The sequence below is a fragment of the Excalfactoria chinensis genome, chromosome 2 (genome assembly GCF_039878825.1).
Source record: "Excalfactoria chinensis isolate bCotChi1 chromosome 2, bCotChi1.hap2, whole genome shotgun sequence".
NCBI classification, from domain to species: Eukaryota; Metazoa; Chordata; class Aves; order Galliformes; family Phasianidae; genus Excalfactoria; species Excalfactoria chinensis.
In genome coordinates this window covers 96,139,611-96,154,939 of record NC_092826.1, presented here as the reverse complement: position 1 = coordinate 96,154,939, position 15,329 = coordinate 96,139,611, and the positions used below count along the sequence as shown (strand labels likewise).

Genomic DNA, 15,329 nt, shown 5'->3' with positions numbered 1-15,329 from the left:
CCACGACCAGAACCAGTTGGATAGTGCAAAATTAGAATTCTTTATTAATCTGAAACAGAACCATCTTGTTGCATTTTCACTGATTCCTAATGCCTCTTCCTACTCTTTTCCCTGCCCTGACACATGCAAACAGTATTCATTGATTTTGTTTTATAATTATTTTTTTCTGTGCTTGGAAGATCTACTCACCACTATGCAAAACATCCACTTCAGTGAGTAACCTTGTAGAGAGATTTCTAACAGGTTTCTAGGTACAAATCATACCAAACAGCCCCCAAAATGTTTTAAACTGCAATTAGCAGAAAGCATCATAGGCCTGTACAAGATGTGTTTCAACTATTCAGCTATTTGGCAGGGGGGAGGCAGGGAAACAACAGAGGGAGTGACTAACAAGAGTTTGGTGATCTTCCAAATAAACTTCTATCCATTACAAAGACTTTTTCTTTCTGTAAAGAAATAGTTACAAACGAACATCAGATAAATAACAAAAGCTGTGTATACACATTTCTGAAACATCCTTTGAGAAGATGAAAAAGACTGACTAGTTTGAAAATGAAACTGCATTCTTTTGGAGGAAAAAGTACAGGACAGCAAATGAATTTGATATAGATGGATGTATCCACATGAAATGCTGGAAGATTAATATGAGTACATATGTAAATAATAAAGCTGCACATAGAATATCTGAAGTAACAGAAAATTCATCATGCCAAACTGTTTGTTACACAGGGTAATAATACATGTTTTTTAAACTTTAGAGACAGCATCTCGTAGCTTAAGTAAAACATCTGATATGATCTCAGACAATTGTCTCACAGGAAACCAGAGAATGGCAGGCAATAGCGCTAAGAAGAAGAATCTGGGGATTAGACTAGGATGATGAATTAAATATGAGTCAACAATATGTCACCAAAGAGACAAATGAAAGATTGGGTCATTATTAATATACATTGTGCTATTAAAAACATATGAGGTAATTATTGTTCTGCTTGGCACTGGATGATACTTGGCAGGAGAACTGCAGAAGCCATAACCCCAGATCCAAAGATACGAAACATCTTATGCTACCAACACACGACTGTACACATTTGGGTACCATATTTTAACAAAAGAAATTATAACAACCATAGTATGAAAATCTATACGTAAGTGGCCTTTCACTCACATGTACAACTGCTCTCAAACTCAGGTATTTCTACAGTTGTTTTCATTTCATTTTTATTATAGCGCTCTGTTTAAATGAAAAACAGACTAAGCGATATATCCAGTAATTTATAATTGAAGTAAAGTTCTGGCATACCAAAGTCAATAGCATTTTTTACTTCAGTTGCACTGCAAGCTTACTCATTAATGTTAGGTAAGGTGAAAGGAACACGGTGGTAAAAGATCCAGTGAAATTTTTCCTTGATTATTTTCCCATTCACACATTTACTTTAGTGAAGTTCTAACTCTGTTATTCGAAAGAAAAAAGTATGTATATATGCCACAAGAAGACTTTATGCCTTTAGAAATACTGATCAGTAGATCTACTCCATGAAGAAAACTCACAAAGAGCAAATCTATTCCAAATAATCTCTCTATCCAGAAGCAATTCAAAAGAAAGATAATACTTAAACACTATGGTCCTCAAGAGAAGTAGCCAATAAATCAAAGTCCAAAATCCTACTGCTGCTGTATTAAAACATAGTCATAAGAATCATTTAACCTTACAGCATAAAACTCAGCTGATAATTTTTTTATTTTTTTTTTTAAAACTAACACCTAATAAATTTTATTCTTGCAGAATTGTGGAAAAGTTAAGCACAGTCTACCCTTCTTATAAGGTTTCCTGTTACAAAGTTGCATGGTTTACACATATGTTGAATTTTATTATTAAAAAAAATTCTTCCATATAGCACCCTCTTTGTTGCTTTGTTGAACCACTCAAACATACTTTGCCTCTAGGCCAGCGCTATAATAAAATTAATTCAAGACCATTTGCTGAGGGGAAAAAAAAAAAAAAAAAAAAAGATAGGTTCAATATATTTTCACACTTTTTTTCTTCACTTGTAACTTTTTCATGTCAGAGTTGTACTTCCTATTTCACCTTCCCCTTGCTATTGTTTTATTATTTCCTTTTGGTGATACAGTATTCACTGAACAACTTCAAAGAAATCTGACCAATCCTGGAAGTCAACTTAAGGTATTAGAGTTTCAGTTTAAAATATATATATATTTAAAGTCAATTCCAAAGTCCATAGTGCATTATCAGGAAAATCAAATTCTAAATTGCTTTTGATTCATTTGAAGAGGTCATATAAGAATAAGACAAACTCACTAATTATTTAAGTTGATGCGATTATACTTTGTGGAGACATACAAAATGGTAATACTGCTTTTCCAATGAAAGCTAGTATCTCTAAAAGAATAACATTAAAAAATCATTTAGCAACTAAAAAAATTAGGATACAAAACTATACTTTCACTCTCCAACACCAGATATTATTAGTATTCTATTCTATTATACGGTAATCCAATAGCTTGTGCCTCCCACTGGTTAACTATCAACATGCTGTTTCTCCGATTCCTATATGAAAGACATCTATATCAGTAGAATACATTGAAAAAGAAAACTAGAAGAGTTAAGACTGTAAATCCACTTGAATGTAACACTGATGTCCCAGAGAACAATTTGAGAATGCAGCTCTCACCTGGGAAAGGTCACCTGTTCCTATTACAGCATATGATTACACATCCTAGGCTCTCCAGATAGTACCTTGGGAATCCTCAGCTTCATGCATCAGTCTTCAAAGCACAGAACTTCAGCATATACCCCTTACACACTGCTGTTTCTATATTAATCACTATCTGGTCCCACCATTCAGTAATACACATATGACCACATGAAATGTATGTGATAATCTGTAAAAACTGACCAAGCTTCAAGTGGTTGTATTTCTTAAGCAGATCACTCCTCCAGTATTTCTTAATAAAGCACTTCTCCAGTCTTTATGCAGTTTCAACAGAAGTTGCTTCCAGAAGAATTTCCTTGAGCATTTACCACATATCTGACTCAAGACAAACAAGGCAAAGAATGGAAACTGCAGCCTGATCTGCACACTTACTCAAAGCAGTAGTAAGGTTACTTACTCTGCCATTCCTTACAAAGAGAACAAAGCAGGCTACACATCAGCAAATCTCTCTTTTTACAAAGAGAACGCAAGTAGTACATTGACTCTTTCTCAAGATGTGGAAGGACTATAAACTGGAGGAACTGTAATCTATCCAACAGAAGCTGGAAATGTAGGAATAAAAGCGATTTTCCATATCACAGAGTCTTTCTCAGATTTCTCTAAGGGTAAGACAACATATTATGTTTAAGCACTCTCAACGTGAACAAGGAAGTCAAAGCACAGGAAAGCGCTAATTTCTGTAAGTTGAACGTACAATTTTAAGCTGTCTGTGACACTAATTATCCAAACACCACATTACAAAGAGACTGCAAAAACTTAAAGTAATATGAATTTTAGCTTATGGAAAGCATGAAAATTGGTTTTTTATGTCCATGTTCTGAATATCGTCTACGGTACTAATATGTAAATTCACCAGACTCATAAGTATGCAGTTTATAATTCTCTTTGACAGATAACCATCCATACATTTTTACAGTTCCCATATGAGGATAGTTCACTGCTATTGTTTCACATAATTGAAGCTAACGCTGATAAATTAAGTAAAATTTCTGCACAGCTAGAGCAGATCCAACTCATTTTTAGATCTTTTAATTAAAATAATGTTAGGATGTAGTTTAGGTTATTTCTCAAAGAATTTGTACATGAATTTGCTAAAACTGCAAACAAAAACCTAAGAAGAATGTAAAAAAAATGCAAGATCAAATGATATCAATCAAAATTTAAAGGATGGCTTTTATTCTGATCAGTTTATACCTACATAGAGAAAACCATACTCCCATTGTTTTGATAAATATTGTTTTAATTTCCTCAAAGAGTAAACAACATGTAAAAATCATGTAGAAAATTGCTTAATAAGACTTAACTATTTCTAGACTAGTGTTGGATTTATGCCTTAAGAACTGAAATGAACATACACTACTGCATAAAGAATAAGGGAAAAAAGGAATTTTCAACTAAATTAATACTGTTTCCACTTAACTCTATTCTTTAAAACCCAAACTTATTTTACAGAAAGAATGATGTGTTTGTTTCCTTTTTTTTCCCATTTTTTAGTAGGAGCATTAGAATGCTCTTAGGTGAAGCAGCAACTTTCAAATCAGAAAAGCAAAAGTCAGAATATTTAGGGTTTACTGGCCCAGTACATCTTAAACTATTTCACTTGACCTTAAAATTCCTGGTACTTTACACAAGACAGTTGTGAAATTCAAGCTAAGGTTCTAAAACAACAAGCAAGTCTCATGCTGCATGTTAGTATTTGTACTGTTTCAAATCTAGCACAGGTGCTTCCACATCACAGAACAACCACAGAAGCACTGACACATCCTTGCTCATATTAGATGAGCTCTCAATACAGATATTGATGGTCAAAGCTAGACAGTTGGATTGGGTGACCAGTGGTATTACATATGTTTAAGTTTCACACTTCTCTCCCAAACAAAAACACAAGGAAGAAGCATGGAAACCATTTTCCCACTATTAAAGAATCTGACAGCAGTTACAGAATCACAGAATGACCTGGGTTGGAAGAGACCTCAAGGATCATGAAGCTCCAACCCCCTGCCTGACAGGGCCACCAAACTTCCATGCTTACTAGATCAGGTTGCCCAGGGCCCCAACCAACCTGGCCGTGAACACCTCCAGGGACAGGGCATCCACAACCTCCCTGGGCAGCCTGTTCCAGGACATCACCACTCTCCTAGTAAAGAACTTCCCTCCGGCATCCAACCTAAATCTTCCCTCTTTCAACTTAAAACTTCAGCTTTTCCCTTGTCCTGCTATTATCGGCCCTTTCAAAGAGTTTACTCCCCTCCTGATTATAGGTACACTTCAGGTACTGAAAGGCTGCAATGAGGTCACCCCATAGCCTTCTTTTCTTCAGGCTGAACAAGCCCAGCTCCCTCAGCCTGTCTTCACAGGGGAGGTGCTCCAGTCCCCTGATCATCTTCGTCACCCTCCTCTGGACCCTTTCCAACAGCTCCATGTCTTTCTTGTACTGAGGGATCCATATCTGGACCCAGTACTCCAAATGGGGCTTCACAAGAGCAGAGTAGAGGGACAATCAACTCCCTATCCCTGCTAGCCACCCCTTTCTTGATGGAGCCCAGGATACCATTAGCTTTCCGAGCTGCAAGTGTTTATAATATAATACTACCCAGTAACTTTGCATTTGATTCAGGTACCTTACATTGACACTGAATGGCAAGCTATAAATGTGACAACAGTAAGCGCTTTCCAAGATGCTGTGAGCTGTCAGCAAACATCGCTTCCTACAACAGAAGTTCCATTGTTAACACTGTAATCTTTGGTGGCATAATTGCAAGATGCCACGATAATTTTATAGAGGATCAGGTCATGTTGTATGCTTAGAAAAGCTACGTAAAGCAAATTTTTTTTTGGTAGACTGAGTTCTCTACAAATCATAAAAAAGCACATGGCACTTTCTCAATTTCATTTTGTTCCAATAAATGAAAGCTTATAGTAGAGTCACCTCATGTTCTTGAAGTTTTATATTTCAATTAAAATAGACCACAAGAATCTGTTCATTATTTCAGGGCTGTGATATTTTGTGGCTGGGTTAAGAGTTCACTTGATCAAAAAAATCCAAAAAACAATTCAGCACTACTAAACTCCATAATATTATCATTAATCGTCCTTTTTAAGATCCATATGCTAGAATAAGGCCACTGCAGAAGAAACTCAATTTACAGCTCTATGATAACAGGAAGTTCAGAAACACAAAAACTTGGCACATGCTGACATTCTACATAACAAAGCAATGGGAAAAAAATATATCTAACAAGTCTGGACTAAAGACAGCACAGACTTTTTTTAAGTGCAGAATAATTAGCTGATCTTCCTAAGTCATGTTAACTGTTTTCATTTTGGTACCAGGGTGGCAACAACATGAAACAAAGGTAAAGCTGAAGCATCAAAGAAGTGCTATGTTCTACATCATAATCCCTCTCTTTGTTACAGCTTTTCACATGTTAAGTAACAAACAACTAACTGTACCTACAATTAGATTGAATTGCATTTGATTCCTTGCAGGTTTTGTTTAAAAAGGTGAATGGAAACAGAACAATCTCTACTAGTTCTGGTTAGAAGACTAGCTAAACATGCAAGAGATCTCCTTGATTTTTTTATTTCCCACTCTCTGGAACCTTAACGACTTTGCTGAAAGTTAAAAGTTCATTTTGCCTTTTTACCAAAATTCCGCAAGCAACAGAATACTTTTGTTTTAGTTAAAAAAACCAACCAAACAAAACAACACAACAAGGTTTACAGAAAGTGCTTTTGTGTTTCCTACGCTTCATTGTCTTCCAATAAATACACCTGTAGAACTGGTACAAGTACAAAGGCAGACACTGACACAGCCTACTAACCAATAACTGTAAAAAGAGGACCATCTAGTGGTCACTTAGCCACATTTCATACACCATTTTAAAAAGCCTTTCATTTGAAAGTGCTATCATCATTGAAGCTGCTAGCAGCTATTCTTCCAGCTTGGTTTCTACTTATCTCACATTTCTCTCTCTGGCAGAGAAGTCTCTAATACCATTTTCCTTAATATATACAGAAGACCAAAACCAATCAAGAAATGACAGCTCATCCACATGCTCTATATCTCCACCTCTTTTCACCTAAACAAACTAGTGGATGAACAGACCAAATTGTAACACAACAAGGGTATGAACACACTGATGCAAACTAGTAGGGACAGGAGGGCAAAACTTACACTGGAAGAAACTGACTGGAAATATGCAATACACGGTTGCAGAAAGGATTCTAATTTTTAACTGAAAATTTCAAATGACTGAAGAGACATCCTTCCCCAAATAGCACATTAATAAAAGCTGTGAGAAATCCATCTCCCCAATAACATGCACAGGGAGAGGTTGCACACCAACCAGCCTAAAAGTTTAAAAACAAAAACAAAAAGCCCCACAGTGTTGCCTTCAGCAAGAGAAACCTGAGCAAGACTGAGCAACTCCACAGATCAAGTGTTCTGTGTCCTGCCGAATTCTTTGCTTCCTCAGATGAAAGATTATGTTCCTGAGGGATTTACATTTCCCCTCCTCCCCGACACTCCCACAGCATGCTTTCCTTGTACTTGTTCTGCTCAATTGCCTTTCTCCTCTGTCTGCTTCAGTAGATCTGTAAACATGACCTCTGAAGTGTCTCTTGGACTTTCTCATTGCTTCCAAGACACCGCAATGAGAAAAGACACGTATTTGGTACACAAGTAACAGAGAAAGCAATAAATATAAAAAAGCTTCAGCTATTTTGCTTCTTCTAGAGCATGGTATAGAGCACACACTGCAAAGCAGGCTCACTGCTTCACACTCACAGCACTAACACTTCAGCAAGATAGACTGTTAGCAGATACCCAGCAAGAAATGCAGAACTGTGGATGTCACACAGTCAAAACAAGTGTATATTTTGTTACACTAAATCCAAGAAAAGCACATAAAAGCCATATAAAATTGAGACCATTTTCCAATATCCACTTCACCTATTTCTCTGAAGCTTCAATACCTGCCTCGGAGAACGTTCAGGTGCCTGATAACAGACTAATGTAATTTTCCTAGATTTAGGTCTAAAAGCTTCTTTATCTTATGTTCGTAATAAATAATTCCCATTACTATCAAACACGTCGGCCTTCATTCTTTATTTCTGTCACCTCAAAACAAGACTTGAGGCAATTCTTTTCCCACAGCAATGATTACACTACTGCAAACTGCAACATGAGAAATAAAGGAAAAGGAGAACAGTTTGAGAAGCTGGGAAAGAAAAATCTTAATAAAAAAAATAAGAGAAATTTACAGAACATACTAGAGTTCCCTTTGCTGCTCCTACTGAGTTTTTTCTGTCAGCACTCACTGTTAATTTGACCCTCCTAGGGATTAGAAAGTGTTTGGCTGGCTCAGTGAGTTCTGAGGTAAACATTATCTGGTTTTCCCAGCTTGCAAAGGTATTTTCCTCATTATCTGATTTGCATCCCACACAGCTTTGATAAGCTATCTTATCAGATAAATCCAACATCAAGTAGGAGCTGCTGGATCTCTATAGTAAATAAACATACGTGGCACAAAAATCCAGCGATTTTATTCTGCAGAACTGCATGGTGGTAAATGGATATTCTGTCTTACCACCACATCACTCCAGAGACACTAATAACTCCCAGCTTATGATCACTCAATCCATCCATTACTGCAGCTCTGCTGTAGTACGTCAAGAATCAAGCTATAATCTCTCCTCAGTTTTAGAGAAAAAAATCAGCAACTTTTTTTTTTTTTACACATGAACACAAATATGTCTGTGCCCCATACATTCACTCCTCAAAATATCCACAGTGCTGCTTCCCTTCTCATTCCAGTGACTTAAGTCAAGCATTTCTCCAAGCTGTTTGGGCAAAATTAGCAGGTAAAATTATCTTTGATCAATATAAATAGTGACCAGCTGAATTCTCTCCCCAGGACAAGCCTGACTCTAAGGTAAGGCACTGCAGGATTACTACTAGAAGATTACAGCTACAGAACTGGGAGGTTCTCTGACTATATTTGCCATATTATCTCAGAAGGCTTTTTGCCTATTAAAATGGCATTACTCCATGAAAAGCTCAGGGACATTATTTGTGCAGGTGACCACTATCTGGCAATGCTTATTGGAAAATTTGTCTTCTGAAGAGAAAGTACAGCATATAGAGCAAATCTAAATGCTTCCAAATTAAAATAAATAAACAAACAAACAAAAACACCATCACAGAAGTTCAAAGACTGAAAATATATTCAAAACTAAAAGTACACCAGTAAAAGTACTTCCCGCTGTTACATTTTCCAATCTTAGCTACGTTTGTTTTCCTTCCTAAGCCCACATTATGCATCTTTAAATACACTCTGTATTTCAGGATCAGAGAATGGAAGGGTTGACTATTCTTTGCCTAGGATAAAAAGTTGCCAAAAAGCAAAACAGAATTAAAGCACAGATGAAAGTAATTACTTTGAGCATTAGGGACTTTTTTTGTTGGTTGATTTTTTTTTCCTCACAATCAATTCTATCTTCATAAGCTCATTACTCGCTCAAGATATGAGAATACACCTGTTCTGTGCTTAATACTCTTTGCCTCATTTTAATGTACTTTTGTATGCTTCAGATAAAATACATTATCGTTTAGAAATATGGTCTCTTCTGGACAGTAGCAGCACATCATCTCTCAAAATTTAAGCTAATCCCCAACTGCTCACAAGTAAACAACAAATGATAAACAACATACAGCAAAGAGCTTACCTTTTACACCACCAAACGGCCCATAAGTCATATTACAAGCAGTTCGCTGAAGATGGTGCTCGTACATCAGTTTGATCTGATACTGGTTACCATGTTCCACGTTCCCCAGAGTTTCTGCAAAATAAATAAATAAATAAATAGTAAACATGATTGCATGAATCAAGGTTGTAAACAAGAACACATGGACCCATCCAGTTAAAGGTTTACCAGTTTAAAGAGCAGCCTGAAAAACAATTACTCCTATTGATTTTGAGATGAGCTGACATTACTAGTTTAAAAATAAAAAATAAAAAGTAAAAATAAAAAATAAAACCTTAAGGCAGAAACAGCAAGACTCTGAAATTACTTACCCATAATTTTATTCACGTCTGGCACCTTTAATATCAGAGAAAGTCTACTCAAAAAGGTGGAATTCTTATAATTCTTCAGTTATATTTGTTGGATGTGTTATATCCAACAAAGCAGGCTCAGCTGTAATGGTCCTTGTTTCAAATTGAACTGTCATCAGTTATAAACTACTTTTAATACAAATATGTATACATACATAAAGTTTAGGCTACATTTATCACTTTCCTTTACCACGTCTGAAACTCAGTGCAGTGATCAATACTGGTAAGATAGAGGTGCACACATTAAAACTGAGAATCCTAACAACAAGCAAAAAATTTCTGACAACAGTCACATCAGCTTCGCAAAAAACAAGCTGCATTGAGTGAATGAGATCTAAGCTAAATTTTGTCCTAACTGTAGATGTACAAAGACTATTTCAACATCCATCTTAAAGTGAAAAGGTTTGCAGTTTATGATAACTTTCCAAGCAATTGTTCCAACTAAAATCCACCACGGCTTTCAGGTGGTTGAATAAAAGTAGGCCCACATTCAGGATAACACTGGGCAGACTTGGAGGACAGAGCCCTGGCTGGATAAGTATTTACAGATCAACACCAGAGGAAAAACAAGAGAAAGTAGCCTATGCATACTGACTGTCATACAATACCTATGCCATACATTAGTCAGTCTTAAAGCACGCTTTCATTTGTCCAGTAGGAGAGATATTAAAATGAAACTGCATTACAAATAACAAACACATGACAACATGTATAAAACAGGTAAAATTCCACTTTATGAAATAGCAATTTGATCTCAAAGTGTAAAGAAATAGTGACCTTTATTTTTGGAATGAGCATCCATTAGATCATGAACATTAGTACGAAAAGTCTATTAAAGGATTGTAAAAATGTCAGACTGGACTAGGCACTGAGCACCCTGATCTAGCTATCTAGACATCTAACAGATGTCCCTGTTCATTGCGGGGGAGATGGACTAGATGACCTTTAAAGATCCCTTGAACTCAATTCTGTGATTCTGTGAAATAACTATAAGAACTGTTTTACATTTCAGAAGATAAATAAGTTGTCCTTAAACAACTATTTGATCATCAGCATCTTGAACAGTAACTCCTATTTTGAAAATTGTAATAACAGTCATTGACAAGCACTTTTACTCAGATAAATCCTTCCAGCTTTCATACACCGACACAAAACAAGCCAAGACTCATAACTAATCTCTATGAGCAATGCCAGGACTTCAGTAAGTCAGATCAACTTCATCTTCCTGTGGGAAAGTAACTAAAATACCACAGGGAGAAAAGCAGGACTCCAGTAATGCCCACTACACATACACATCACAGCATCTCATGCACTGAGCAGGTCACCAGATCTATTAACCACAAGGAAATATTTTGACACAATTACTAATGTCTCTTCTTCACACGAGTGAGAAAGGGAATGTACCTGAAGCTCTTCAAGGGTGATAAGAAAACACTCTGCATATACTGAGTTTAGCATTTAACCTAATCCAGCTTCAGAATGTACTTAAAAGGAAATAATAATAATCACAAGATACCTTGCATCTGTAAACTAACCTGAAACAGCATACACACAGAGTCTTCGGCAGTGCAGCACAGCCAGATGAAGCCCTTCAGTACCTCTACTCAAAATAAAATAATAATAATTAAAAAAAAAATAAACATGGAGGAAAAAAAAAAGAATTGTTTTCAGATAAAATTCAAGTTAAATGCATGAGGAAAAATTCAAGCAATGTGTCAAAATTACTTTCGGGTTTCAGCAAGATCCTAAGGTTTGTGATTATTAGGTGCCAACCTAAAACAACCTAATTGTCCAAAAGTTTACACTTCAGTACTTGAAGCTAATCGCAAAATTAAGATGCACCCCTATAGAACATTTCCCCCCCCCCAGATTTCTGCATAAAAAGCACATCACCTATTTTCCCAGGTTAGCTTGAAATTCTTTCTGAACCAGGAATTAACAAAAATTAACAAGAATTAACAAGAATCTCGTTATTCAATTAACAAAAATTAAATTAACAAAAAGATCATTATTTCAAACAAATACTATCCAGCAGCCATATAAGTTGTTTTTAAAATACAATTTTGTACTAGCGGCATGGAAACTAAGTGAATTAAACACTAACGAAGAAGTCATAAAACTTGGAATTCTACACTCATCTTCTCCCTCCCCCCAAATTAAGTAGTTTCTCTCCGCTACCCAGACACTTATTTCTACTAAATTCATTAAAGATCTTCAGTTCTCTATCAACCCCCCCCCAAAAAATGCAACATTACATCTTAGGACACTGGAATTACAAGAAAGTATTACTGGCATGTTTTCTAAATACCCAAAAATCTTCAGTATAACTTTTCTCCTATTCTGTGTACTTCAAGAAAATAGCACAAGTTCCTGGAAGATTTTCTTCTACTAAGGCATTAAGTCAAATAGCGATGGTTCAATAAAGCAGACCAAATGCATACTATAATATTCACAGATATGTTCAATAGGCATCAACGTGGAAGCTAAAACCATTCCACACCACCCAAAACCAGAAAAGAAAACCACACCTAAGCCTTAAACAGTAATTGGCAACACAGGCTGTCATTAACTTACGAAACAAATTTTCCCACTTCCACCTGTAGTATTGGTTCTCGTAACTGCACTTCCAAGAGCAAGTCCTCAGCTTGCACTTCATCTCCAGGTTTCACAGGATGTGGATTAAAGATACGGAGATACCCCATATAACTGCCCACAATAATTTTATCTACAAGAAATAACCAGATGAGATTACAAAGTACAATAGTACATGTAAAATTAATCTTGTTTCTGAATAGCTTCAAAGAACTCCCTAAAAGGACAGGGCATTTACATGGCTTAATTAACATTTGCTATGCTCTGTCTTTCATGTCAGACTAACTAGGTTAACAATATTTAGTGTTTATTCCCCCCAGTAAGACCTGACGGCAAAGGGTGCAATATAGCAACCATCTTGGTGGTAGCACTAACCATTGTAACCATTCTGTACTTTCTGACTGATGTTCTTCTTGGGGAAGACCTCACATTATGGTTTTTAATGCTTCAAACTTTTAGCTTCAACATCTGGAATCTGTGCATATGCAAATCACACTGGCAGAACTGTTAACATTTAAATCTGTGTTTGGACAAATGTCAGCAGACCTAAACTAAATACAGATAATTACTACATCAGGTCAACAGAAGAAATCAAGGCCTGGAGAAATGCTCTTGAGACAAACCACTTACTTCAAAGAGAAGTGCAATAGGTACATCAAGCTTTTTCTGGAATTGGTAAGTCATTCTATGATTTATAATGCTTAGAAGTAAATACAAGTGTTATCCCTCAAAACAATTTAAGCCCTGCTTTTGTATCAGTATCATTTTTTTTTTCCCACAAAGAAAAGTTTCAGCCCATAACACCTTCAGTCCATTCTTACTGAAAAAGGTCAACAGTAACATAGCTCTAATTCATTCATTCTCCTGAAAAAGGAAGAAAAAGTAAAGCCTGCTGACAGTGAAATCAAACTCAAGAACCCACAGTAAGCAAAAACACATCTTGAATCAAATGAATACTCATGAATAAGTTTAAGTTCCCAAATATTTGCACAAGAACTCTCGCTGAAAGCAGAGATCATAAACTACTGTAGATATGTCCTCAAAGAGACATCATGTCAGCTCCATTCTTCATTTTCATATCATTAGTGACTACACAGAACATTGGGGTTTACTCAGTCACTTATTTCAATGCCCTCATATTTTCCAGGCACAAAAGGCTGTACGCTTGTTTAAAGCACATCCTTATTAACTCTCACCCTCTGTATGCTGTTTTAAAGAAAATATCTACCACTGATAAAAGAGAAAAAATTACGGCTGAACACAAGCAAGAATTAAGATGCTTAGAAGGGATATACAAAGACAAAAGCATTGAATGTGTCTTGCCAAGTCTACAGAGACACACTAAAGATAGCGGACCTTAAACTAACTAGCCAATTAGCCTGGCTAACAAGTTTTCAGTACACGTTGCTTTGGTAACAAAACTTGCAGCTGCATAGCTTAGAAGTCATTAGTCAAGTAATCCTGGATTTACCTTGGCCACTATTATCGACATCAGCAACACACAGACAGCCTTGATCAAATTCTTCCTTCTCCCCAAGCACAGTGGACCACCAGTCTCGAGCTTTAAACAACGACATTCTTCTTCACTGAAATGGAAGCAAGTTGTTGTTGAAACCTATAGTAGCATGCACTTCACTTCAAACAAGCCTCCTTTCTTCCAATAACAACAGCTTTCACTGCGTCCCTTAGCTTCACACTGCTCTAGCAGGAGCCAGATGCAGGTTAATCTCAGATGTTTCTGGTTGAGTATGTAAGAAAAAAAAAGTATCTTGTCACAGGTTTATAGCCTGACTGTGACAGAATAACACGAAGGGAAAAAAAAAGCAAGAAAGCTGCATCTTTTTAAAAGCGTTAAAAGTCAAAGAAGCATTAAAAAGATAAATTAGAAGTTTTTCAAGTTACAGAACTGAGATTCCCTTATCAAGGAGACAGATGAAAAAGAACACTCAGATCTGTCCCTGTTCATCGCAGGGGTGTTGGACTAGATGACCTTTTAGGGTCCCTTCCAACTGAAACAATTATATGATTCCGATAGTGGGCTTCCATGTGAGTTTATTTTAGAGAAGTAAATGAAGCTATAAAGGTAGCAAAACCTACACTGCGTAATCGCCTTGCAGATGCCCCAGTGACGCGCCCAAAGAAGTCGGTCAAACAGGGCACAAATCAGCTTTTCCTTTCCTCACCTGCTGCTATTTTAAGCAACAGCAGAGAAATCCTTCTGCAGGCAGCCCGACAGAAACGTTACCCCAGCTCAAAACCCACAGCTTCCAGCCTGTGCTATGAGGGCTAAGTCAAACCTCAACTGTTACGCTTTGTAACGCATTGCACAAGATGCAGCTACCATGGCACGGGTGGAGGATAATCTGGAATCGTAGAACAGCTCAGAATGGAAGTGACCCTAATGCCCGTTCTATTCCAACTCGCCTGCCACCCACCAGCCGAGGCTGCTCAGAACCCCATCCAGCCCGGCTCTGAACACCTCCAGGGATGGGCACTTCTCCGTGCATCCCGTGCCAGCACCTCACCACCCTCTGTGTAAAACCTGATTAACAGCCCGGGGGAGACAAGTTTCCTTCCACTCAGAAATCCTTCTTGCTTCGTGCCCGCACAGCCCGCCCGCTCGCATGCCTGCTCCTTCACATAGCTCTGCACTTGGACTCCTCAGCCTCAAGCCCCGGAACCCCAACCCCAGTCCCAGACATCACAGCGGGACGAGGGCGTCGAGAAGCGGCGGGAGCTTACCAGACCGGCAGCAGAGCGAGAGGCCGCACCAAGCGGAGGGACTCCCGGCCACAAGCTGTGGCCGCCCTCGGGACGCGGAGGCCAGCAGCGCTCCGACCCCGGCCCCGCCGCCGCCAGCACCTCGGGCGCCGTTGCCGTGACAACG

General features: G+C 37.5%; 1 protein-coding gene across 3 annotated transcripts in view; it reads right to left on the bottom strand.

Moving 5' to 3' along the window:
* Positions 1–15,322, bottom strand: part of BBS9 (Bardet-Biedl syndrome 9) — a 280,198-nt gene extending 264,876 nt beyond the window's left edge. For 2 of the 3 annotated variants that reach the window (XM_072327289.1, XM_072327287.1), the window contains exons 1-5: positions 15,185–15,321; positions 13,914–14,028; positions 12,425–12,575; positions 11,386–11,450; positions 9,462–9,575 (exon numbers count right to left, since the gene is read on the bottom strand). In XM_072327289.1, coding sequence (XP_072183390.1) covers positions 9,462–9,575; positions 11,386–11,450; positions 12,425–12,575; positions 13,914–14,019 — 436 coding nt within the window. In that variant the 5' untranslated portion in view covers positions 14,020–14,028; positions 15,185–15,321. Of the gene's footprint in view, positions 1–9,461; positions 9,576–11,385; positions 11,451–12,424; positions 12,576–13,913; positions 14,029–15,184 lie in introns of all 3 variants that reach the window. The other variant, XM_072327288.1, reaches the window with a different exon arrangement.
* Positions 15,323–15,329: the final 7 nt, after the last annotated feature.